This window comes from Telmatherina bonti (genome assembly GCF_933228915.1).
Source record: "Telmatherina bonti genome assembly, chromosome: 8".
NCBI lineage: Eukaryota > Metazoa > Chordata > Actinopteri > Atheriniformes > Telmatherinidae > Telmatherina > Telmatherina bonti.
This window is the reverse complement of record NC_136626.1, coordinates 28,948,732-28,974,723: the sequence shown is the minus strand read 5'-3', so window position 1 is coordinate 28,974,723 and position 25,992 is coordinate 28,948,732. Positions and strand designations below refer to the sequence as shown.

Genomic DNA, 25,992 nt, shown 5'->3' with positions numbered 1-25,992 from the left:
TAAACAGGGTTTTCATTATTTTAAGCATACACCGTACAGACATGTATAAACAATGTAAACACAGAGAGGGAAACATCACAAAAAGCGCTTGGCATGATTTGGAAAGACATGATTGTACAACTAAAAAGAATTCATTGTGAAAGATGCCTGTAAAGCTCGTCTCTGCTCTGGTTACACTGGAATCGACATCATAAGTGGATATTTCATTCATCTCCTTCTTTCATCATAGTTAACATCAAATAAAGCCAAAACAAAGAAAGCAAATGTGACGAAGCATGACTGTCAAGACCTTTGTGCTACTTCTGCAGATTCTCTAATCTTCCATTTTTACTTAGCTGTGCAAACATTGTCAATACTTTGCAAGTGAGAGCTGGTTAACACATCCTAATATTTATGTTAATAACAACCAGCATTTGTGATAAAACGCAGGTAAACAATCTCTCAACCACCCATTCTGAACCATTTCGTCTACTTCAACTCGTTTCGTTCACAGCCTTCTTTGTCCCTTCGGCCAATCAACAGAATTCATTAAAAAAAAGTCACTTTCTGCAGAGCTTTGCTCTGGGATTCTGTCACTTCAGGCCGACTTTTCTTTTCATCCCCACTGCAGACGCAGACAGATGAGCTCCGTTTCCACCTCCTATCTGCTCACAAGTCCTCCTTTCTTCCCACTTTCAGAGCAAGCGTGGAGATGTAGCGTGAGCTGGCTGTCATTCACACAGATGATTGGGTAGCTGGTCGCCCTGCTCAGCAGTGATGGTAGCCTCCAGGGTTTGCCTAATCTGGCTTGGATTGCATTGCTAAAATGCAATCCAAGACATCCAAATGCACACACATACCTGCAGCGACTGTCACATTACACAGGCCTTTCTTTGGCTTTCTCATTCATACTTCCACAGGTTCATCCACGACCTTGTCTCCTTTAGATAATATACAGAGTGGAACATTTTTAAACTAACTCAATATGTAATGTCTGACTGAGAAGAAAACTAGCCTAAGAAGGACTGTTAGATTGTACAGTACATTGTGCTGAGGACACGTTCTAATACATCAGTGTGTCTATGAACTGGACATTAACGTGGAGAAGAGGACAGACTGGAATTGGTGAGAAATAAGTGTTGCGATCATCATCCTTCCTCAACAGCCTGAACCAGACTCTGGGTATTTTGTCCTCCACTGTCAGGCTGGACACGAAGGGATTTAAGCAGACGATTGTGTAAACGTACGATGTAAACAACTGTTTAAAAAAAAAAACTTGATTCAATTTGATGGTTAAATTTTACTGGGCAAAAAGCAACCCATCATTGTGTTTCACCAGCATCCTGCTCATGTTTTCACAAAAACAAGCAACTTTACTTTGGCCTAAAACTGACCTGATGGGGATGCGAGTTCTTCTTTAAGAGAAAAAAAAAAAAAACTAAATTCACATGTTCATAAAATATTCTACTTAAATGTTTCAAAAGAACAAAAGGAAAACACAAAATATGTAACATTCACATGTAACAGACAGAGCTACATTGCTGTGCAATCATCTAACATATAGTAATACTGTGATCTGCACCATGCCTCCCCAAAAAAAACAAAACAAAAAAAACAAAAAGCAAAAACAACAAACGAACAAGACTTAAAATCGATTGCATGGCTCTCGGTGGCGCCGACCAGAAATCATAACAAGAAACGAAGAGCAGATGAGATAAAACCACGTGTTACGAGTTCCCGTTGCTCTCTATCTTGGACTTTCACAGTTTCAAGTTTTTAGTGTTTTGTATGTATGTGTGTGTGTGTGTGTGTATGTGTGTGTGTGTGTGTGTCTGTGTGTGTGAGTCCGGTGAACCCTTCATTTCTTCTCACAGCCAAAGCTTCTCACAGGAAGCAAGCAACACTGGAGAACAGGGTTTCATTTAAGCATCTGCCCAACCGTTAACACAGCTTAGCCTAGACTGGAGTTATCTCTATCGTACCTACTGTATGTGGACCACAGATACATTTCCTCCGATTTAAACTGTCACACCCAACACAAGCACACACCTGTACGAAACAACTCATGTATGACAAAATGAGGGTCGAGTTCTGAAATAAAAGCTCGACGCATTCAGGAAATGAGAGAACAGAGCTAGCTGGAGCGGAGGGTGGATCAGAGCCCTTACGTTTACAACGCTGCAATCAAACAGGCTTCTGTGTGCGCGTGCGAGTTTGTGAGTACGTGGTTCATTAAATAATCACGAGACTTTACGCCAATACAAGAGATGTGACAAATGAAAGGGTGAACAAGCAAATATAAAAAGACGCTCTGCGACCCTCTGACGTCCAGTGGGTCAGCCTGATGAGAGTGTGTGTGCTGTGATTTTGTGTCCAGCCAAAGAGAAGATGGAAATCTCTCATTTGAGCATTGAGGGGGGAAGTAAAAAAAAAAAAAACTGTATCCCTTTAAAAAGAAGAAAAATGAAGTAGGGGATCATCCCAGTCCCTCCACGGACAAGAGGTCAGAGTGAGGAGAGGTAAAAGGGCTCCACTGAAGTGCTGAACAAAAGACACCGAGCGCGAATGGGAGACAAGAGCAGTGGTGCAGGTCCTTGTTCAGTAGTCAACACATCCAAAACAGACTTGCGCTCTCACACAAACACACAAGGAAGTCTGGTTAAGGCAGTGGTGGCAGGTGAGGCTGAAGTGAGGCCGGGGCTAGAATCGGAGACTCAGCTATCAGGACTCATGGCAGTGAAAGCTCCCATTACTGAGTCTGTTATCTTCCTCATCCTCCTCATCCTTTGCTCAGTTACACTTCTCCTTTTCAGTTACTCAAATGACATCAGATTGGCTGGCACCTGGGAAAAAAGGAAAAAAAATATTAGTTTGATTTATGAAAATGAGGTTGGATGTCAGCTCAGGGCGACTTCATACCTGTTGTCTATTGCTCTGACAGGCAGCACTCAGATGTTTGAACCAAAGCAGAGCGTTCATTTTGTTCCCTGCCTGGTACTTGTAGGTGTTTCCTAGGCAACAGAGACAAACAGTGTGAGATGCCGAGACTCTCCTCTCCATTAGTGCTCTCAACGGACTGGAAAGATGGATGCAACCCTGCATGACACTGACCAGCCCAATAAAGCAGGAAGATAGTTGCAGTGAATGAAGGGGGAAATTTTCCCTTTGCTTTAACAGCTGTATGCAAACTTACAGAATGTCGATGTGATTAATATGAACTCGCTTCAGCTTGCAAAGGGGACGCACAGCTCAGCAAGAAGAAAAGAATCTTAAGTATTCTTTAATGTAAATATACAGAACATATCTGATTGTGTGTGTGTGTGTGTGTGTGTGTGTGTGTGTGTGTGTGTGTGTGTGTGTGGGGGGGGGGGGGGGGGGGGGGGGGGGGGGGGGGTTAGCTCAGCTCCCAAGTCAATAACTAAAAAGAAACACGAATACAAACATAGAACATTTTTATTAACAGCAGAACCATGAAAAACCAGGCGCCAAAGTTTACACTGACTACAGATGGCAAACCCGTGGTTCAGTTCAGCTCGTTGCATCCAGTTTCAGAAGTCTGCCGTTTAACACTTCCTTTCTCTCTCTTTAAAGTGGAACTATTATGTGCATTTCAGGCTAATTTATTTTTATTTCTGAGACCAGAAGGGCTGCGATTGATCGAGTTATTGTCACAAATGACTTTATTTACTTCAGACCGACCCTCTCCGTAGGCTGTCAGATCAGCCTGTGGGCAAAACGAGTGGATTGAGACTCTTCCGCATTAAGCCCCGCCTCCCGCCACTGCACTACATCGGGAGCGCGCACCGCACCTGGTTTCGCCGTCATTGTAACCCCTTTAAAGTATCTAAGTGTGTGTTTTTTCTACCATGACCAAAGACTTTACACCAACATGTGGCGACTGGGATTTTAAACCCATGACTGCAAAGTGATTTTTAAGATTCAGCTTTAGGTTAATTAGGTTCTAGTTGAGGAGAAGTCTTCAGCTTTAATGGCTGATGTTGGTTAAAACGCTCAAGAATTACAAACACACACAGCAATATAAAAACAAATGTGTGTGTATTTGAGATAAGCCTTACCATGCTCAGAGTCTGTCAGCAGGAAGACATCAGGATGCTCTGGATCATCGGCCATCATGGCCATCAGACCGACCACACACACACTCTTGCTGGATGTGGACTTGAACTGGTCAGACGACAAATTAAAACATAATTTAGCTTCTCCTAACAATCTAAACAATTTTTCTTTTCATCTTCAGCAGTGGCAGACCTTCACAACAGTTAAGTGTTGCCCGTTGAACATGATGACATAAGCATGAACCAGAACATGTTTAGTTCGTTGCAGTGTAAGTCGGGTGTTAACTTGCAAATTCTTTTAAAAAATTACAGAAAAAGTAGAGAAAGTAGCTGCGCGACCAACCAGCTTTTTATTTAATGGCTGAAACACTCTTTCAAAGTGTCTCCCTCTTGGGCACAGTCGGCTGAATGGAGCCGTACCCAACTGAATGGCTCCAAAACGCACAAAGCTAAACAGGAAAAAGGAGTATAAGGAAATGTAGAAATGTACTAAATGCCTGGCAACTAGTTCCTGTCAGTCTTAACAAAACACAGGAAAGCTGTGTTTTCGCTTAGGAGACTGTATTTATTACTTGCATATACAGTTTATGGGTACCTCAGGAAACTTTTAAACAGAGTAATGTGTTCAGTGATAGAGAATGATGGCTGGGTACTCTGATGTGAACATATTTCCTGTGTGACCCTGAATCATGTGTGGGCTGCCTAAAAAAGGCACTCAGTCATCAGAAGCTGTGAATATTTCAGAAGAAATATCAACACATGCTTTTGTGTGTGACCCCTTGGTTTTGCAATATGCGCTGCACAAGGTTCTCATTAGCCTGTGAGTGACACACAGGGCTGCAGTGATGTCATTGGTCTCATTATTCAATGAGTGCTACCATCTGTCTGTCTGCCGGCTGCACCGGACTCCCACCAGTCCACTCAATCTCTCTCACACACTTACACACACACACACACAGGCACACACACAATAACTGTTGTTTGACATTCTCTCATCGACTTTCATCTTGTAGTTCTCGTAATTTCTCCTGGCGCTCTACTTGTGTGCTTCTCTGAGCTCTGGGCTGCAGACTAAGTGTTCTTGTCATGATGATTCAGTCCCAACAACTCACATCCAAACACACATCAAGCCATCCTACTTTAATTTAACGTCAAAGCAATGTGAAAAATGCGTAACTTATTGCCTTCATTTCCTCTTGTACCAAAAAACAAAGTACATGAAGAAGAATCATTAAGTGTTTTGCTCTGAGCTCATTTTGTAATTAAACCTTGTTTTAAGAGTAAGTAATGGCTATCATGTGTTGTCTCCTAATAAAATAGGTGTTGTTTTGGGATCACTTGGAGCTGTTGCTCTTGCTTCTATCAACATCTACGGTTCACATGGAGAACATTTCTGCTCCGTATTCTGTCCTTGCGTGCCCAAACAAACAACACCTCGCGCACCTGCTGGATAAAAACGCAAGATGTGCCCGTGTGTATCTGTGTGACTTACGTGTTTCCTCTCAGTGGCCTTCAGGGACTTGGCAGTGTAGTAGTAAAGCTGGGTCCCACAAAGAGCAACCCAGTATTTGGTCCAAGATGCCACCTGGAAGAACAAAAGTGACAGTCGTGAATTACACTGAAGCTGGAGATGATGATGATATGAACAAGCTTGTTATGTTGTAAAACTTGGAAAATGAAGCACAAAAAAATATACAAGATGGAGAGAAAACTGTAGAAAGAGGAGGAGACTAACTAAAGATTCAATATTAATATAATTAATATTGCTGGTGAGGAAAAACAGGCCAAACTGGAGGAAAAATTGAGACCTTGTTAAAACGGCTACATAAGCTCATAAAATCATCCACACCACCTATGATGGTGTTAAGTTATTTCAAGTACATGAAAAAAATCCAGGTTTATTTCCAGTCCAGACGGAGCGGAAAATACTGTAACCATTAAAATGTCTTGAAGAGACAAGAATCAAGGACAACAGAACAAACGGAGACAGAGGTGTTCTGTAGGTTACAGACTCTGAGGCCAAATCCATGTTCTGCAGACAGGTTTTACTGCCCATGTGCTCCTGTATAGAGTACACGTATGAAAAACATATGGAAGCATGCACGTTCGCGGTTTTATAAGTGTATATTAGAGAGTGTGTGCGCGTGTGTTCTCACTGTGGGTTTTTTGCCCTCCTTGAGCATAGTCTTCCGTCTCAACACCCCTTGCACCGTGACTGCTCCTGGGTATAAGTGAACTGCAAGTTCTTCTGATTCAGCTGAGCTGCAGTCGGACACAAACAAACATTATGTGCTATATGTGCAAACGTACACACAGCAAATCACACTGATCAAATCTGAGATTAACAGTGCAGGAGGATGCAATCTGCAAAGTCACCTTCACCCTTTCTTCTTTCATTCACATGACTTTTTTTTACTACACTTTTTCTGTCTTGTTTTGACAGAATCGAATTTCACAGATATAAATCTGAGCGTCTTTAAAGAGAAGATAAGAAACGGGCAAGGTGGTGTGCAGATTGTGTCTGTCTGGAGGATCAGAGCAGGAAGCTCCGTTTGGGAGCTGAGTGAAGCCTAATAGAGCGAGAGAGAGAGAAGTAGAGAAAGCATCCATAACCACGAGGGAAGTGTAATATGCAGCCTACATGAGAAGTGGCTTTAATACTCAAGAAGTCTGTCCCTCTCTACTACTGGAATGGAGACATCACAGTTTGTAGCCTGTAACACGTGGCGTGCCATGTGTGTCTGTGGAAATACATTTTTGCTCCAAGCTGCAAAATACTTTGGAAGCACATCAGAAAATGAAGTCTTGGTTGATTCTCATTTCAGGGCCTGGAAAGATGAGAACCGGAGGCACAATGCGCTTCTTCTAAAGGGACATCGTCTCACTGAAAAGCCATTAGTATTTAAATGTGCTCCAGATCTCATCTTCCAAGTTGTAGCCTCAGGTTTTTGTCACAACTCTGGCACATAGATTATAACCCCAAGATATGTTGGCGAGAGCGAGACAGACATGCAGGAAACTGAAGAAAGCTGTAGTTAGATTATAGGCAGCAACAGATTGGGTTCATCACCACCAAAGAGAACCTTTCCCCTTCACCTGATTCATGACTTCACCAGAAAACTCATGTGTTTAAAAAAAAACAAAAATCCCGAGATTACCCGAGCGCTACACACTAAGCATCAGCACGAAGCGGCCCCTGGCAGCGATTGAGGGGTGAAAAGTGAGGGTAAGAGAGAGTTTGGTTGAGATCAAGTTGGTTCCAGTCAGGTACCTGCTGGGCCTCAGGACTCCTCTGTAGGGGATGCGGGCCACACGGGTCACTGGGCCCAGAGAGTGATAGAACCGAGTCCTGTTCAGAATAGGATAAGATACAGGGTAGCACAGGATAGGGGGCACGGAACAGGGTTATGCTGTGTGACTGCTTGATTTATTTATTTAGCCATCTTTTGGTTCAAGTTGCATGGGCTAGGGCTGGATGAAGAGTCATTTGGTTAGAGTTCAAAGAAACGATGTTCTGATAAATAGTGTAGGATGGTTTTCAGGCTGGCAGGCTCTTGAGCTGAAGGGTTTCGTTTCAGATCTGATGCGTGTGGCTCAATAAACTTGCTCACACGGGGGGGGGGGGGGGGGGGGGGGGGGGGGGGGGGGGGGGGGGTTTGAAGGATTTAAAAGATAAGCACATGATACGCAAGCGCCTTTATATTTTTGCTAAAGGTTGACTGCAGCAGAGGAGGGATGAGGCATGACGGACTCAGCTGCGGGGCTAAAAGCGATGCTGTGCATGGCAGGTGTCGGGTTTTAATGGCACATTTTGCATAAGCTTTGAAAATTAGATGATCACATTAGAGATGAGTGTTTAATGATTTTCTTTTTTTTGCATGAGGATGTGATGGAAAGGCGCTGCTAATGTCAATGCATTACCTCTCAAAAGCAGGCCACGACATCTCTTCACTCAGCTCAGAGCCCTCACTGCTCCCTGAACACACACACACACACACACACACACACACACACACACACACACACACACACACACACACACACACACACACACACACACACACACACACACACACACACACACACACACACACACACACACACACACACACACACACACACACACACACACAAAACATCAGGATCTGAAACAAACTGAGTTATGTTTAGAAGAATCCATATTTTAATCTTACCGAGCGAAATGCCACTAGACAGGGTTGAGCTCTCTGCTTGTCCTCTGGTGGGACTATGGCTCTCCAAAACACTGTCATCCAACAGATGGCGAGAACCAGCATTTGGAAACGTAGCACTTTTAAACTCCACTGTATTCATCTTATGGATGAAACTGAGATGGAAGAAAAATGACAGCAAACATATAAATACACAGAACTGCCAGTGTTTTTCTTCTTTAAACACCTCGACGACTAAAACACCGACTTGTAGCCCAGGCTGTGGCACTTCCTGTGTCCGTAGGGAAGCAGGTTTCTGGGAGACGGAGGTGTGGCCGGGACTTTGGTTCCTTCAGCTGCTACTGAACACTTGCGGCTGCAGAGAGGGGATGCGGAAGCTTCCTGGCCTGAGAGCAAAAACAGATAAGGCAGCTCGTTCTAGGAACAAGGAATACGCAAAACAAAAGAACTTTTTGTTGGAGATGTAAACACATATTCACCAGCAAGATCCTCTTTGGAGGCATTGGCTCGTGGTGTGCTGGTACCTGGCTCGATCTTTTGTGACAACCTATGACAAACATATCGGTTTCAATCAACAAATATGAGTTCAGAATAAATAAAAGAGGAAATGAAACAGTCTGGCCAGAAATAAAAGGTGCTGATGTGAATTTTATTTGTTTCTTACTTGTAATTTTCATCTTCCACAAACTTTTGCAGCTCCTCGATATACCTGACTGAGTTCAAATACTTCTGTATGTGAAGCATCACTGGTACATCTGAAAGAAGGAAAACACAAGCATAAAAAAAGGAAAAGTGCACTTGTGATCCCATCCCAAATATTATCAGGTAAAACTCTGGAAGAAGTTTATGGATTAGACTGTGGCATGAGATTAATTAGCAGACTTTCTTACATGATAAAACATTTTGTCTGTCCAACTACTACCCAGTCCTGCCAGCCCACATGTGTGGCTGCTCCTAGTCTCACCATAGGTACAAGATCTCTGCAGGTCCGATATGATTCTGAGAATGTTGTTCATTAGGTTGGATCTCTGCTCGTTCTCCAGTATGCTGCCTGTGGAAGGGTAGGCTGAGTCTATGTACGTCAGATCGGACAGGTACATGCCTGAAACAAAGCAGCACACAGAAAAACGTTTAGTAGTTCAAAATTCACAGCCCTCTTCTCTCATGCACATACTATTCAGCAAGATAAAGGTCACAGTGCAAGCCAAATGCAGACTACGGCGCCCATCTGTCAGAGGTGTTGTAACCAACACTGGTGAACATGAGGGTTTTCCTGACATTGCACTAGACTCGAGGCATGTAGACACAACCCAGGTTGGACAACAGAATTGAGCAAGATCTCCATGGGTAAGTGATGTAAGTGTCCTGCAGCTGTGGGCTTTTTATTTTGTCTAAGACCAGCTGGTAATTACAGACAGCTTGTCAGAAATTACACGAGCAAAAGAATACAGCATGAATTGGAATTTTTTAAGCTGGTTTTCTAAAGTTTCAAACACTTTTTTTTTTTCATCATAATCTGCTCCTGCACGACCTCAACAAGTGCTTTGACTGGACGACAGATCGTCTCCTCAGCCTCTCCTACTCAAAGCCATCTCTCACCGCCCTCAGTCCCCCTCCTTTCACTGCCTCTTTTTGGCTGGCCTGGAGCAGACCTCAGACTCTCAGCTTCCCATTGAATAAATATTAACGTTGCGCAAACCTAGAAACAGCTTCCTAACGTTCAGAAAAGAGATTAACTAATTTTTCTAAGTATTACGATGTCCTTTTCCTTCATTTTTTTTTTTTTTACTCTTTGTCTTGCTCAATGTTTCTTTTGCATGCAAGGGTAGAGATTGAGAGCAGATGTAAGAAAAGATTTTACAAATACTCAATGACACAGACAAGCCTCCATCCTGCTGGAAAACACAGGGTACTCGGATATTTGTGCAGATATAAGGCATTTACAATGATGCACGAATAGAAACTAAACACAGAAATGCAGGACCAGAAACAACAGATAAAAGATGTTAATGTTTTTGTATCACACACACATACATAAACCAGTATCTGATTAGACACAAAGCAGAAGGGGAAAAAAAGGAGAGAAGAGAGGGTGGGAACATGGGAAGCAGTTTACAAGTGTTTGGAGACTTGGCTTTTAGAGAGAATGTGAGAAATGGGGAGAAGGGGAGGAAGAAGGGGATCCTGAAGGCTTAACCCTTACAGCTGCTCTGCTATGAGCATGTCAGGGATAACAGCATTTAGTCATGCATAAATCCATACTGCCTCGAACACCAGCACACAGATCCATGCTCAGAAAACCAGCGGTTGAGCAGAGTATGGCATTATATGTGGGAAACCTCTGTGGAGCAATAAGAGCAAGAGGAAGAAAGAAGAGAGAGCTGTGTCTGTTTGTTTCCCTGAGCTGGGATCTAAAAGGCATTGTTTAAATATTTCATACTTGTGAGGTGACTGTGATAAGAAAAAAGAAAAAAAAAAAGGCAAGGATGAACAAGCTCAGACTGCATGAGAAGAAAACATTTTGCCCTGATGGCAACACAAATCACTGTTTTCTGTCTGCTTCTGTGTCCAGCTGTTCTCGACAGGAAGGCGTCCCGAGACCCCAGCAGCATTACAATCACTTCTTCACATGACAAAAAGGACACTGAGAGATATAATATAGGACAAACTGTGTCAGAGCAGCTTGTGCATACACTCTGAACATGTCAGGATTTAAACAGGTCTCGTCTCCTTTCACCTTAACCACTTCCTCAATGACAGACGCCTGTTGTTGACAATGGGAGGTTAAATGAGGCGGTTCGGTTTCTTTCTTTTTATGTATTTTTTTTCCATCCGAGTGACATCAGAGAAAGGCTGGGCAGCGGCAAAAAAATAAAGTAAGGAAGAAAAAGAAAGGAAATCTTCAACACTGACATCCCCCCTTCTCCTCCCCCGTCTTCCTCCTCCTTCCCCTCCCTCTTCTAGTTTCCCCCCAACCTTTGTGAAAAACTCTAGGCATCAGTGGTTGGAGCTCAGTCTGCTGAAGAGGCCGGCTTTTGAACCATGCCCCAGGACAGCTAATACAACAACAAGCCCATCTTTGGGAAGTTGGGGCCTTGACTCAAGCCTTGTGATTTGCAGCTACACACGGGACAAAAGGAGTTGGTGAAAAGGGAGCAACTTCAGAGGATTTGGACTAAAAAGAGACAGAGAGATGAGTCCTGAGCGCTGCAGCTCGGTGAAGACACAATACAATACACACGTGAAACTATAACTGCAGGAAAACGTCACTGCTTACTACTGGTAACAAAAAAAAAAAAGGTAAAAGTTGACAGCTCAATCTGTTTTTAATCTAGTTTTTGGGAATGTGTGGATGTGTTGGCAAGATGGCATTTGTGTGCAAGAGCAGCTGTGGGAGCTCTGGCTGAGAGGTTGGGACGCTTTGTGACTGCAGGTTGTGGCTGCAGACAGAAACATTTAGCAACGCTTCTTTGGCTTTCCTCTCGAGTCTGACTGCAATATTCTGTGCACAGCATGCTAAGAGACAGATCATGTTTACAAATAGTAGTGTATGCATGATCAATAAAGGATGCCCGTTGTTCTGGAGAAAAGCAAAAGTTTATTTACCAGAAACCAGTGATTTAGGTATTTCCAGAGTGAAGGATTAAAACTGACATCTCTTATATAAAACAACTTAAAAACTTCAGACTTTCTGCTTGAATTAAGTCCAATCTTTTGGATGTGAGAAAGCGACACATTCCAAATATAAAAACAAAATTAATATCACATTTTTTTCTAAAGAGAAACAGAAAGCTAGAGAGAAAAGGAAAAAAAAAAACAGAGAAAGAAAAGTGGGACATTCCAGCAACACACTTGAGGGAGACTGATCTGATCAGATGGAGAGATTTGAGCTCTGGAGCCAGGCTTGTTTATTTTTCTCTGCTTCTGGTTCCTAGTATCAGAGCCTGGTGTCGAACCAGGGTGTTGGGAAGGAGCTGAGCTCACCTGGTAAAGGGTTAGATTAATAAAACCGTACATAATAAAGTAGTGACATGTTTCTTTACACATAGTCACACACTCTGAGGCACAAAAAATAAACTATGCTGCTTGTTGAAACATTAAAAGTGAGCATTTTTGACTAGAGTGCAGAAGTTCCCTTTACTGGTGAGAATTAGGAGGGAAAAAAATGAGTCCTATATCAATCATGCCCTGTGGAGATGCTTGAGTCACAAGCTTGCCATGACAGCAGAGGCTTTGAACTCTAATAACATCAGTCTGGTGTGCTTCCATAACAACAACTCACAACTGTCTTCAAATGTTTTCACTTACGTCCTGGTGTGTCAGAGGGATGTGTGGAAAAGATCACATTTGCTAGCAAGCCACATCTGTGAATGATGTAAATGACCGTGAGAGACATGCTCAGAAAAAAACTGAACTAAAATGCTAAGAAAATTGTTGATTTGATTTTTCCTTAGAGCAATAAATCAGAATATCAATATCTTCAATAGCTCATTGCTGAAACAGAGGAGAAAATGCAGGAAAGAAATGGAGGAGGCTGCAGCAGCTGTCTGAAACACGTCCAGAACATTCCGTGCTGAAGCGCGGCGCTTAGCCATCAGGTCTACCTGAACCTCAAATCCCAATGAGGGGAAAGGGGTCATTACTATGGACCATTACTACCAATCCATATATAAACTAAGCCTTCTATTAACCTCTAACCTCCGTTTAATGTTTTTTCCACGTAAAGTTTTAAAAAACCTCTTAGATGAACCAATAAAAAGAAATCAGGCAGCGCACAATGAGGCAGTCAGACCCAGCAGCCCGCTGCATCCCCCCTAACCTTCCTGTCACAAACAGCAGGGGATTGATGGCTCACCCAGTTGGCACCAACCGGCCGCGGTTTTCAGGACGATAGGCATGAATACTATCGTATCTCACTGTGCAGCCGACCCTCTCTGGGGATCTTACAGGAGAAAAAGCAGCTACACGCAGAAGCAGTCAAAGATAACACATGCTCGGTGCAGCCATGGACTTGTCCAAAACTGCTGCTCCTGCACTGCTGACCACATGCAGTTAAATCCAGCCAAGGAAAAACAACTTGGACATACTAGATCTCTTAAATGTATTGTAACACAAGTGGAAAGCTGTGGGCATCTTTGAAATGGAGTGCAGCAGAAGTTGAAGGAAAATTTGTAGCAATACAGTGAGGCTCATTTAAAATCCTCTTAATGAGCTCTTGGACACAGCTGAACAGACAGGTCACAACAGGGAGCAAGAGGTCAGCCAGGGGGTCGGAGTAAGCAGACAAGAGAAGTAGAGGCATGCAGCTAAGCAGAGCCAGTGAGCATGAATGTGTAATGCTGTTGGAGCAAATTTATGTGCTCTTCCGTGTTGATTCAGCTAATAGAAAGCATGTGTCTTCCAACACATGAGTTTAAGTTGAGGTGTGACTCGACGAGAAATGCATACCAATAAAAAAAAAATTTAAAAAAAAAAAAAAAAAGTGCATGTGAGAGATTACGAGCCATCTCTTAAATAAAAAAAATTCTGTGTTTGGCCAAAGAAAATGTTGTAACTTTTTAATGTTCCCTCTTCCTGGCTCTCCGCTCTTTCCTGAGTCGCCTCCAGTTCTTTTCAGCAGCGTGAAACATTTGTTCAAAGCCAAGTCTGCCTTTACCAGCTTGGTTTGAAAATGAGCCACCTGTCATCTGCCTGGTCGCCCTGGATAGCATGTTCCCAAGTAGCAACGCGCTAAAAACCTGGTACATTGCCAGAATTTCATCTAGAAAACCTGGCATTATGACACAGTGTGCCGATACGGAGTGTTGTTGTGGTTTGTTTTACAACGGGTGAGGTAAGACAGTGTTGTGGCGTGATGAAGGATAACATCCTTCATCTTAATACAAGGACAAAAGAGACAGAATTATTATTATTAGCTTTGTATACCTGAATACAACAAACCTACTTCAAAACAGAGAATGTGCATTAATGTGTGTGCTGTGCATAAACAGGAAGAGGAGAAACCCACCTCCCACAAAGACCAATTGATTTTAGAGTTTGTGGAGCGGACAACGGGGTGGGTGAGGTAGCGGAAGGGCGGGGCTGCATCCTAATCCCACATATAGACCTCTGACCCCAAACTCAGCCCACATGTTTAGAGTCTCTTTACAGAAGATGCAAAACAGATGGGGGCCCGTGGGGCCTCAGGGGTGTTTTGGGGTTTTCACTCCTCACTAATATGGCATCATAAAGGTAGACAACTCAGTGCCTAGAAAGCAGGAGGTGGAAATTGTTTTACTTACTTTTTATAGTATAGTACAGTAGCATTCATTGTTTAGTTCATCTTTTGTTCTTTGGAAGTTTTGACTCTTTCCAAACATTTTTATGAAGCCTTTGCAGCTTTTTTCCTAGTTGTTGTTATTGCTCCTCGGTGTATGCCTCGTTCTGTTTTCATTAATTGTTTTATAATGTCAGCTGCTTTTATGTTTTCCTCGCTCATGCTGCATCCTCCCCTGCACCACCTTGCTTCCGATTTTCTCCCGTGTCACATTTACATCCTGTCAAAAGTCTCTGTATCTGACTGTTTAACAAGCAGACACAGAAAAAAAACCAAAAAAACAGAACATATGTAAGCGGTAATGTAACCAACGCTGCTCTGTGGACAGAAATGACTGATGACATCATGCATGGATGTCAGGCTGGAAAGAAATGGGCCTCTGCTTGTTCACTTCCAGCAGACCTGGCTGCGCTCCATGTCGCCATGTAAAGCAAAGCTGCAGTTTATCGTTGCTTCTTCCACTCCCGCTCCTCCTCTTTGCTCATCCCCCTTTTTGTTTCTAACTTTCTTGCCATTTTTTTCTGACCAGTAATGATGTGTTGTGTGTTTAGGGGGCATTTTGGACTTGTTGTGGGAAAGTCTGACTACCAGATGGGGGAGTGGAAGCAGGGGATTTCTAAAGCTGGGAAGTGCGTTAACTATAAAAAAAAATCCAATAAACTTTATCCAAGTCAATTGTTCCCACTTGCTGAACTGCAATCAATCAGACTACAGACTGACACATCAGAATTGGTAAATTATTTCAGGAGACGCCATGACCTCTAAAACTCAAAGAGAAACAGACATACTTTTGGCAATCAAAAGGCTTCGGTCTTTATTTCACACTCTCATGTCCACTTTGGTACAAAACATCTGAATGTGCCTTAATTATGGTGCACTTACACATGTAGCCCTGGCATTTTTTGCTTGTTTAAGCTGAAACAGCTGCACAGACTCTTCCAATGAAGTAATGTGGTGAACTCAATGTGTTTGTCCGTTTGAAAGCTGATCTCAATATCTCATCCATATTCCTGTATTTACTTTGTTTTTAGCTGCTTTACAGAAACGGATGTAGAAGTATAACATGAAAGAGCACACTTAAGACCAGCCTTGCCTCTAACCAGACACCTGCAAAGAGTCAGATTTCCATGCTAACACTTTATACCATCTGTATATTAATGGTTAAAAATTATCAAGGTTTCAGGAGGCTTTTTGCAAATACATACAGTGTAACCTGAGGCCATAACAGTTCCATATGGCTGTCTTTTGGAGGTAGCAACCAGCATTCATAATGGCACTTAAACGATTCAAAGCTAATTTTTCCTGTCTAGAAATACTGTAAGCAGTTGCTTTGCTTAATGAGTTCTCTGGTCATTTCCTCTCTTTCAACACACAGAAAAGAATAATTTCGGTTTCCCACTTAGGCACAAAGCTAATCAGGATTAATGCACACCTTCAGCTGCAGCGCACACCTCCAACGTAGATGAAAACCAGTCTCTTTCAAAAGTTGGCACGCAGTCTCCACACATGAAGCAAGCTAAAAGACTTCCTATTTTATAATATAGGGAGGTGAATGGAGAAAACAATGGGAGCATCAAGGTCTGTCAGCAAGGCACTGAATAAGCCAAAAGCGGATTCATTAAGAGCCAGATGAGCTGCACATCTTAAACAGGAAATTATTAATAAGGGAACAACGGGCAGAAACCATAAAGCACATTTCAGAACATTAAAAGTTGCAGTTTAATGGGTTTAAACAGAGAGACGACTGTGTCTCATTCAGCTGCAAATGATTCCCAGTTGGAAGTTTGTGAGTGTGTGGTGAAAACAAAGAGCACATGCAGAAGGCTCTGCTCTAAGACTTTTCTTATTACTCAGAATAAAGTGACCAGACGTCCAGAGAGAAGCGTGTAAAAGACAGAGAGGGAAATAAGGCCAATCAAAGAGGCTGTGTAACACACCTCCTCATTATTAAGAATTATTAGGGAGTGAGGACCCAAGAGGATATCTGGGAAGAGTAAGAAGTTCAGAAGTGTTGCCAAAACACAAGGCAGGCTAACTTGACTGCTGCAAATCCTTTTTTCCAGACATAATTTCACTGGTTGCACATTAGAGGAATAAATAAGCTGTTTGTCAGCGAAGCAGCGCCAACAAGAAATTTGATAAATCATATCAACATTTGAGGGGAAAATTGGTTTCAGTTTTTCTTCTTTGGTGCTCTGCTTACAGCATATGACTTCCATATGCCTTCGTTTATCTGCAGTTAAAGAGAGGAAAAGGAACACCAGTAAAATAAAAGGATTGAAAAAGAAAGAGAAAGGAAAGAGAAGGTGGTTTACCCTTTAAACTGAGGAGCTTCGGCCAAACAGGAGAAAGCAAGTGGGGTTTTTTTTTCTTTATCTTTGAGAGGATCTGCCTCAAGTTATTTTTATGATGCCTGGCCAGGAAGGGAAAAGGGCCATGACCCATTTTCTACTAGTGCTGGGCTCCTCTATCTTTAATCTACGACTGTATGTGTTGTCCTTTTGAATCTTTGTGTTTTATTTCTGCTTCATAGCCTGTCGCTCCACATCTCCTCCTCTGTGCAGTACATGTAGTATACATGCACATGGTTCAGCGCTTCTCTATGGTATATACAGACTGTACATTTTCACTGAAGTACATAATGTACTGTGAACCACCACCAGACATGCAGCATTGGTAACCAAAAGCAAGCTGTAGTTTAGTTAATGGACATAAATCTGCCCGGATAAGTGTGTTTTGGTGCACTAGTGAAGCACTAGCTACTGCTGATACAATATAATTGATATAATTGAATGAGCAAATCAAAACTACCTTTTTCATTTTAAATGAGCTTTTTTCCTCTTGAATTCAAAACACAAATGTAACATATGAGCAAAGGCACGAAGGTCCTCTTTGACAGATGAAAGCTTTATGTTTTCTACCAAACAGCCTCACAGTCCTGAAGCCCTTCAATCTACAGTTTTGATCTTCTGAAGCACATAAGACAGAAAAAGAAAAGGAACTTCACTCTGCCAGCTCTGAAGAAACACCTTTGTGACACCCAAAGTGACCTGCCTGAGATTCCTGGAATTTCTTTGATATGTTGTGGTTCAATGAAAGAGGCTTGGCCCCTGATGCTCAGAGGAACCACCTAGAAGGAAATCATTCCAAAAGGCAGGAACTGAAAAAGGAAATGGATGAGAATGAAAACAGTAGAATGAAAGAAAGAAATGTCAGTATCAGTTGATGGGTTAGCTTTAAAAGACTGTTTCATTCGTGTGCATATATGGGCACAACTTGGGAGCCAATAGCAACAGGAACAGAGCCGCCATGGTTTAGAAGAGAGGACACAGTGGAGAACTGATGCTGCTGTTAAAGTCGTTAGCAGCTCTCACTGAGGTCAGCAAGGATACAGTACCTGGTTACGCTGTCAGACACACTGGCTGCTGGAAAAAACACCCGACCATGAAAATGAATAACGTCCCTGGATAGTCATGCACACACAGTATTCAATCATACAGATGGATGCAAATGCTCACACGTACCGTTAAGAGTGCATGCACATACACAAATCTTTATGCACACGAACTGGAGTACTCGCTGTAACACTGTCCCTTCTCAACATTGTTCCAAGTGACATAATTGCCAGAATTCCTGTAGAACCACAATGGCGTCATATGAGAGACACACGAGGCCCAAGTCTCAGGGTGGAGATACGACTTAATGATGTGGCACTGAGTGAAAACTGACTGTGAGGAGTGACTGAGTAGATTAGGTGGGATAGTTGGTCCTGCTCGGTCTTGCTCTCTCTCTCTCTCTCTCACTCACTCACTCACTCACTCACTCACTCACTCACTCACTCACTCACTCACTCACTCACTCACTCACTCACTCACTCACTCACTCACTCACTCACTCACTCACACACACACACACACACACACACACACACACACACACACACACACACACACACACACACACACACACACACACACACACACACACACACACACACACACACACACACACACACACACACACACACACACACACACACACACACACACACACACACACACAGAGCAATGATGTTAGTTTGAAAGTCTTTTTTGTGTGTTTATGTATTGATGAAAAACAAAACACTAAATAGTGGGGAAAAGAGGTCCAGAAATGCCAGGAGTCCCCCCCCTCACACGAGAGAAGACCAAAAGCAGCTTTGCACACATTTTTTTCCTTCATCTCCCACCCCTGTTCTGACTGCCTGCATGTGTGCTTTTGTAAAAACCTTTCAAGTGAAACACAAATACTCGCTCCGACCCAACATCCCTGTTGGTATTTTAACCTGTCTCACAGGAAGCGGCATTGGAATTTGGGGTCAGTGTGTTTTACATGGGGGGTATGGGTTGGAGAGGGCAGAACTGTGAAAGTAAGCATTACTGTAACAATAAAAATCAAACACATGTGTTTTTTTTCTCTTTATACCAAACTTCAGGAAAGAGAATTTTTTATGCAATATAGTTTGCATTTCTATTGCATTCAGGCATTAATTACAGTAAGTTGATGCAAAACACAATTAAATGGGATTTAAACAGCACTTATATATAAAATATACTGGCCTTACTCTGTATGAACACACTCATTTGGCTTACATAACTAGTCAGCTGTTTCCACCACTAGTGAGGAAACATGGCCGGTACTAGCTAATTGACACAAGACTACGACATACCTGACTAAGAATAATTCTGGAAAAACTCTCATCACTTTTCCCCATGTGCGTGTCCAAGGTTTAGTTTTCCTTTTAAAGTTTTATTTATGGACTAATCTGGAAAAATAACTGCTATTTGAGGAGCAAGAACTACACTGTAGCCAAACTGTACTTAGATATTCTGTAGAAAACATGCTGAAAAGATCTAAAAAGTTTTCCTGGAAAGGTTTCTGTAGTCATAAAAGACTTAAGTTGCATACTGTACGAGACAAGATGATAGATGTTTCCTAAAGAAAGAGACATTTCATTCCAGGACTACAGAGGAGAAACTAAATGTTAGGGCATCCAGCAAAGGTAAAGCACAAAGTCTGAGTGAATAAGGCCTTCCTATCTCAGGGAAACCAACAGAACTTCAGAAAAGTGGAGTATCTATCAGTAAGGAACTTTATGAAGAACATCCAGAAATGAAGGAGACCTTATGCTATTGGCTGGACAGAAAAATTCATTTATTACTGCAAAATTCTCCAAAACAACCATGCCATCACTGCTACTACACCTTTTTCTCAACAATTACTTGATTATCTGTGGATGTCTGAAGTGTAAAACATATCACTGAAATCTAATGGAAGTCTGTTCTGGAAAAGCATACGACAAACATCCCAGATGAGTCCATTCCTTTTGTTAGTCAGGGTTTCCTTAAAGTCTTCTATTCTTTCAGGTTGGCTTGGAGGAAGCCCCAGTAGCTGTCCATCAATCCGACCAGCCAGCCAGCCAGCAGCAATGAGGGGGCTGATGTGGAGTCTGTGTGCCCTGCTCTGCCTCTCCCTTTGGGAGGAAAGTTACTGCAGGAGCTCCAGGGAAGCCCGGAGGACCAAAGACTCTTCCCTCCAAAGGAGTAAAAGAGCTGCTGCGGATGCCGATGCTAAAAAGTGTTCCTATACTTTCCTGGTACCTCAGCAAAGAATTACAGGTACAATGGATAGAATACAACTCAAATCTTTTGATCTTTTCTTTTTATTTAGTCGTCTGAGCTTCTTGCTAATCTAGATATTTTATATGCGTCATCAGGTCCAATCTGTGCCAGCACCACAGGCCCCGAGCCAGACAAGGACAGAGTGACCCGTATGGACATTGCAGATGTGCGGGAGGTGCTTAACAAACAGCGGCGTGAGATTGAGACGCTACAGCTGGTGGTAGATGTGGACGGTAACTTAGTGAATGAGATGAAGCTGCTGCGGAAAGAAAGCAGGAACATGAACTCCAGGGTGACCCAGCTCTATATGCAGCTGCTGCATGAGATCATCAGGAAAAGGGACAATTCGTTGGAGCTGGTCCAGCTGGAGAACCGTGTCCTGAATGTGACCTCAGAGATGATGCGACTGGCTTCCAGGTACAAGGAGCTGGAGGCCCGTTTTGCCACAATGGCTGGGGTGGTCAACAACCAGTCCATTCTCATCTCGGCGCTAGAGGAGCAATGCCTGAGAACGATGGGACGCAGCGAGCTGCCCCCTGTTCCTCCGCTGGTGCAAGTGGTGCCACAGAAAATACCCGTTAACAACCGTTTCACCAATGAGATCCCGAGATACAATAACAGGGCGTTCACCCGAGGATCACGCATGGATTCATCCACCGCGAGCCCATTAGGGATTGATCCTCCACCACCACAGGGAACACTTACCTCTGATGGTACGTGCTGGTTTCAACATGGCGAGGAGGAAGCCGGGATAAGTAAACACTGTAAAACAACTAGACACCTAATGATTTTTAGGAGATGGAAGCTGAAAGAAAAAAAGACTAAATGTCCCGAATCATTTTCTGTTATTTCTAAAATAGTGTGATTTAAACGTACAAACAACTACTTACGCACAATTAGCTAAGGACTGCAATTCAAAACGCATTTCCTCACAGCAGTGGGTTTTGCTGAGGCACAGTTGGCTCTTCTTTGGCATGCTACAGAGGCAGTGAAATCATACATTCCTGTGTTCCCACTTGGCTGGCTGTATTGGCTGCTTTGTATTGAGCATATGTACTAAATTAGTGGGATGTGGATTAGGCCTCTTTGAACAAGACTGAAAAATACTTCATATAACGGGGGGAAAATACCTACTTTAAGGCTCCGTTTAGTCTATGGAAGACACACGAGGTAAAGACATCGTCAAAGTGCACATACAATGGAGTCTTAAACCCCTGCACAAAACCATGAAATCAAGAAAAATCTTTTAAGATAGACAAGGCTCTTCTCCAAAGCTACTGCTCATTTCCCAGAGACAGACTGGTTCTGACATCTGAAAAACATCATCTCCAATATGAAACTAATTTGCAAGGTTAGAATGCTACTTGGAAATGGCTCCTAAAACTTGGTTCAGGCTTTTGTATTTTGACTGGCGACCAGAGTATGGCGGGGAATGTTGACAGATGTTATACAACGCCATGGTAAAATGGATGAAATCATTCACTTCTCCCTCAGACAAAAGGGGAAATAAAATAAGGTGTGTTTGGCTAAACTCTGCACAGTGAAATAAAATGATTCATGGAGAAATATCTAGTTGAACACATGTATGCAAGATTTAGCGGGAAAAAAATCTAAACCTGTTTTTATTAATTAGATGCGTCGACGTCGCAAACTTTACTCACATGACAAAACACACAAGAAAAAATATAATGATAATTATATGGTCTCACATAGACAGTAATTTAAAGTATAAGTAAACTACCCTGTTTCATAAGTGCTTTGCTGTTAATTCTTCAGAAACCTGGGAGTAAAACACAAACACTAAGCTGTCAACACTTTCCAGTGATGTTGAGATGCATTAATGAGAAGTGAAGGTGGCATATTTTAAAAGCCTCCGAGGAGGAAGGGAAAGAAAGGGGGATGGAAGAATGCACAAAGCGAGGAAGGGGTTGTGTGAGGTACAGCAGAACCTCTACTTGGATGGCAAAACAACAACAAAAGGACAAAAATAAGAAAAATAGAGTAAGGTTTAATTCCAGTTTCCTTTTTCCTCCATTAGACAGAGAATGCATGAGAACACTTCTCTGCAGACGGTGAAAAACACCGCAATCGCCTGAAAAGGCTCTTCCGTGTAGGTTCAGTACGACTGTATATACACAATGGCCGGCCACAGTTTGGTCTAGCTGAAGCCTTCTTGATCCAAGTTATGTTGGATTTATTTTTAACCTCAAACAAACAACTTGATGAGTTTTGATTAAGAAATACTTGAAAAATACAAACCTGTGCTCAGAAGTTTTGGATATGTGTCACTCTGAGCCCCCATGTGCTCCACCAACACTCAGCTAAGAAAACCATCTAGCAAACGGCCCGTGAGGCCCCCCACACAAAGCCTGTGTTCATGTCTGTTTAATAAATATTCACACAAGGGGAAAGGGAGGAAATATGGTGGGTTTACATTCAGCTCCTTCTGGATGCAATGTACATCTTCCAACTGAAGGATAAACATAGAGGAATATTTACTTACTAGTTTAAAGTGTCTAGACATCTTTTTATGATTTTTCATACAGACATTTTCTTTTGTGATCTGAATAAAATCAGATACAACTCAGTTGCAAAGATGGACAATGACTGTCACAGTGATACATCTACCTAAAACCATTATGTTTCCGTGTCTTTCCTTTTTTTTCCACTGGTCTACCAAGTTCTGACTCTGGAAACCCAACCACAACAATAACAAGATAAACAATGATAATCAAATGTGCAATTAGTTGTGTTCTCACCCGTCTTTTTTTCTTTTAACCATCTTTCCAACCCAAGGTCCTTTCAAGGACTGTTACCAGGTGCGGCAGGCGGGCCACACCACCAGCGGGATGTATCTGCTTAAGACTGACAATAGTGATCGACTGATTCAAGCCTGGTGCGAACATAGCCTTGACAATGGAGGATGGACAGTGTTGCAAAGGCGGAGAGATGGCTCTGTTAACTTCTTTCGCAACTGGGAGACTTATAAGGTAATCTAATATCTAAAAAAGAACATTAGGTTAAAACAAGCATATGCATGGCTTAAAAAAATAAAATAAAAAACAATCACTGAACTTTTCTCACAGCTATTCTTCTTCTCTCCAGTCTCACAAGTTCATTTTGGGGTCACTAAGTGAGTTCGTGGTCCAATAGTATAAACAGCTTAGTGTTGGATTTCCTCACGCTGAAATGGCAGCCAAGAACTGCACCCAGGGATCTACATACAAATAAATGTGATCAGAGAACCCTGGTGGGCTGAGAGGGAAACATAGCTCCACTCTCAACCCCATAGCTATGATCTATTCCTCCTTTTCTTCCCATGTCAGTCTTGGAGTTGAGACATGACCCATGCTCTAAACAACTGGTGAGGAATAGCGAAGGAAGAAAACTTGAGCACAGAGCAAAATATGACATCAGTGTGAGTGGTCCCAGAGTTTTCTCTTCATAATGAAAAAAGGGTTTCCCCTTGGCTATGAGATTAGATTTTAAAATCAATACATGCATGTTGTTCAGATCAGAGAATTGTGACTCAGCAGCTCTGCACTTCCTGTCCTCAACTGTCCATCCGGCTTGGACCAAATCCCAGCTGCCTCTGCCATTTAACTAATTTGTAGACTGAGAAGCCATGGATAGCGTTCTTAACACATTATCATCTCAATGGGAAGCAGATTTGATCTCTTGCCATTTGAGAGGTAGGATCAGCCTCATTTAAACTCTGCACTATGGAATGAAATCTCATTTAGCCAACTTTGCGTTACTGTTTGTGTGTTTTGGACATGGTTTGTATTTTCGGGCCACATTATAAAAATATCCATTTGTTAAACAGAACAGTCAAAGCATCTGGTGTGCTTGCTCTGAATGAAACTACTGCGACATTGAAACACGACTATGACTGAACAGAGGATATTGTGTTGCTTGTCCCCTACAGAAAGGCTTCGGCAACATCGACGGTGAACACTGGCTAGGGTTGGAGAATATCTTCAACCTGGCAAAACAGGGCGACTATAAGCTGATAATAGAGTTGGAAGACTGGACAGGGAAGAAGGTGTACGCCGAGTACAGCAGTTTCCACCTGGAGTCAGAAAGCGAGGGCTATCGGCTGAGGTTGGGCACATACCAGGGCAATGCTGGTGATTCTTTTAGCAGTCACAACGGCAAGCAGTTCACTACGCTCGATCGGGACAAGGACGCATTCTCCGGTAGGTCAACGTCATACTTCAATATGTTTAAATGTTTCCTGGCTATGTTTGTTGTATAGCAAGGGTATTGTTCTGATCTCATTTGATGTCGCCATCTTCTTTACAACAGGTAATTGCGCCCATTTCCATAAAGGTGGCTGGTGGTACAACGCATGTGGTCAGACCAATCTGAATGGTGTGTGGTATAGCGGTGGAGTTTACCGCAGCAAATTCCAAGATGGGATCTTCTGGGCGGATTACGGCGGTGGCTTCTACTCTCTCAAATCTGTTCGCCTCATGATCCGACCAATTGACTGAAACCTTGAACCGTGGTTTCCTTTAATCACACCCCCACCTCCTGTTTGATCATTTTCTACCTATAAATAAATGATGTATAAAGGAAGAATCTGGAATCCACGTCACCTTATCTCAGAGCCTTGTATAAAAGCCACTGAAGAGGAGACAGCGGGCATATGTCTATGGCCAGACAATAACAACTTCATCAGTCTGCGTAGCAGCTTTAATGGAGACTGATCACATCACCTTCTCTAAGTAACTGCTCTCCTCCACCTCTCAGATTGGACATTATTGGCCCACTGAGGCCATTTGGTATTACTCTCGTGTCTTATTTTACTCTGTCTTCTTCAGACTCAGTGTATAATAAAGGGAAAAGGCCATTTCTTTTGAGCAGCTAATGGCGACTTATTGGAAGTAGAGCTTCCCATAGCATGGGGTCCAGGACATACTGAGATGTGTAACATAAATACCATGAAAATGAATGTGATTTCATGTTGTGCTTTTAGAATACCTGAAAATCAATTGGTAAAGGACAGACTTTGCTAAATCTACTGTCAACTTGTATCTGGGATTTTCTGGACTTCTGGGGAGAGGGGGGGTAAACTCATGTCACCATGTGCTTGTCTGATGTGTGTATGACTGAGCTGGCAGTGGTTTGTAAATATTGTTAGCTATATTTGTAAAAGTTAATTTAAGAGTTGTGACTCGACTCAATCCAAATGTTCACAGTGTTGTCATGCTGCCATTCTTTGTTATTTATCGTGTATTTATAGTAAATGTATTCCGTCGTGGCCGTTTCATAGCCACTCCTGTTAACTAAACAATTCTTCATTTTTTTTTCTTTTTTTAACCCCATGTAGAAATGCATTAGCAACTCTTGAACAGAAGAACACAAACACATCAGAGTAGTTCCAGATTGTCTGGTTGACATGTGGATGTAGACCATGTGATGTGCACTGCTAGCCATCCAACAAAAAAAAAAAAAAGAATAAAAACTTCATAAAAATATGGAATTGGGTTTTCCTTGCACCATCAGTAGATTGGTATCAAAAAGCATTCAGTGTTGTTTAAGAGCCAAAAAGCAATATATCTCTCAGTGGGAGGGACACTTATTTAAAAAATATTTTAAAGTAATAATAAATTATTTAAACATATGTATTGTCTTTGGTGTGATTTAAGTGCAATAGAAGTTGCTATTTCAATCAAAAGAGGTTGGAGCCGAAGTGACCACAACAGTGACCACTGTAAGGGACTGTATTAAAAAATCACAACTATATGTTGGAAAGGAAGAAGATTACT

General features: G+C 42.4%; 2 protein-coding genes across 2 annotated transcripts in view; one reads left to right on the top strand and one right to left on the bottom strand.

The window, feature by feature from the left end:
* Positions 1-2,792: 2,792 nt before the first annotated feature.
* The window catches only part of ralgps2 (Ral GEF with PH domain and SH3 binding motif 2), a gene marked incomplete at its 3' end in the record, with an annotated part of 57,306 nt that continues 34,106 nt past the window's right edge, over positions 2,793-25,992 (bottom strand). Inside the window, exons 10-21 of the mRNA XM_079245047.1 lie at positions 9,207-9,344; positions 8,907-8,997; positions 8,722-8,789; positions 8,490-8,628; positions 8,246-8,397; positions 7,974-8,028; positions 7,324-7,401; positions 6,209-6,314; positions 5,545-5,637; positions 4,056-4,161; positions 2,899-2,990; positions 2,793-2,822 (exon numbers count right to left, since the gene is read on the bottom strand). Coding sequence (XP_079101173.1) covers positions 2,793-2,822; positions 2,899-2,990; positions 4,056-4,161; positions 5,545-5,637; positions 6,209-6,314; positions 7,324-7,401; positions 7,974-8,028; positions 8,246-8,397; positions 8,490-8,628; positions 8,722-8,789; positions 8,907-8,997; positions 9,207-9,344 — 1,148 coding nt within the window. The remainder of the gene's footprint in view (positions 2,823-2,898; positions 2,991-4,055; positions 4,162-5,544; positions 5,638-6,208; positions 6,315-7,323; positions 7,402-7,973; positions 8,029-8,245; positions 8,398-8,489; positions 8,629-8,721; positions 8,790-8,906; positions 8,998-9,206; positions 9,345-25,992) is intronic.
* angptl1a (angiopoietin-like 1a) lies at positions 11,270-25,722 on the top strand. The gene is made up of 6 exons (XM_079245048.1): positions 11,270-11,542; positions 19,964-20,215; positions 20,314-20,931; positions 23,015-23,208; positions 24,147-24,417; positions 24,527-25,722. The coding sequence occupies exons 2-6, from the start codon at positions 20,026-20,028 to the stop codon at positions 24,712-24,714; spliced, it is 1,461 nt and encodes a 486-aa protein (XP_079101174.1). The 5' UTR covers positions 11,270-11,542; positions 19,964-20,025; the 3' UTR covers positions 24,715-25,722.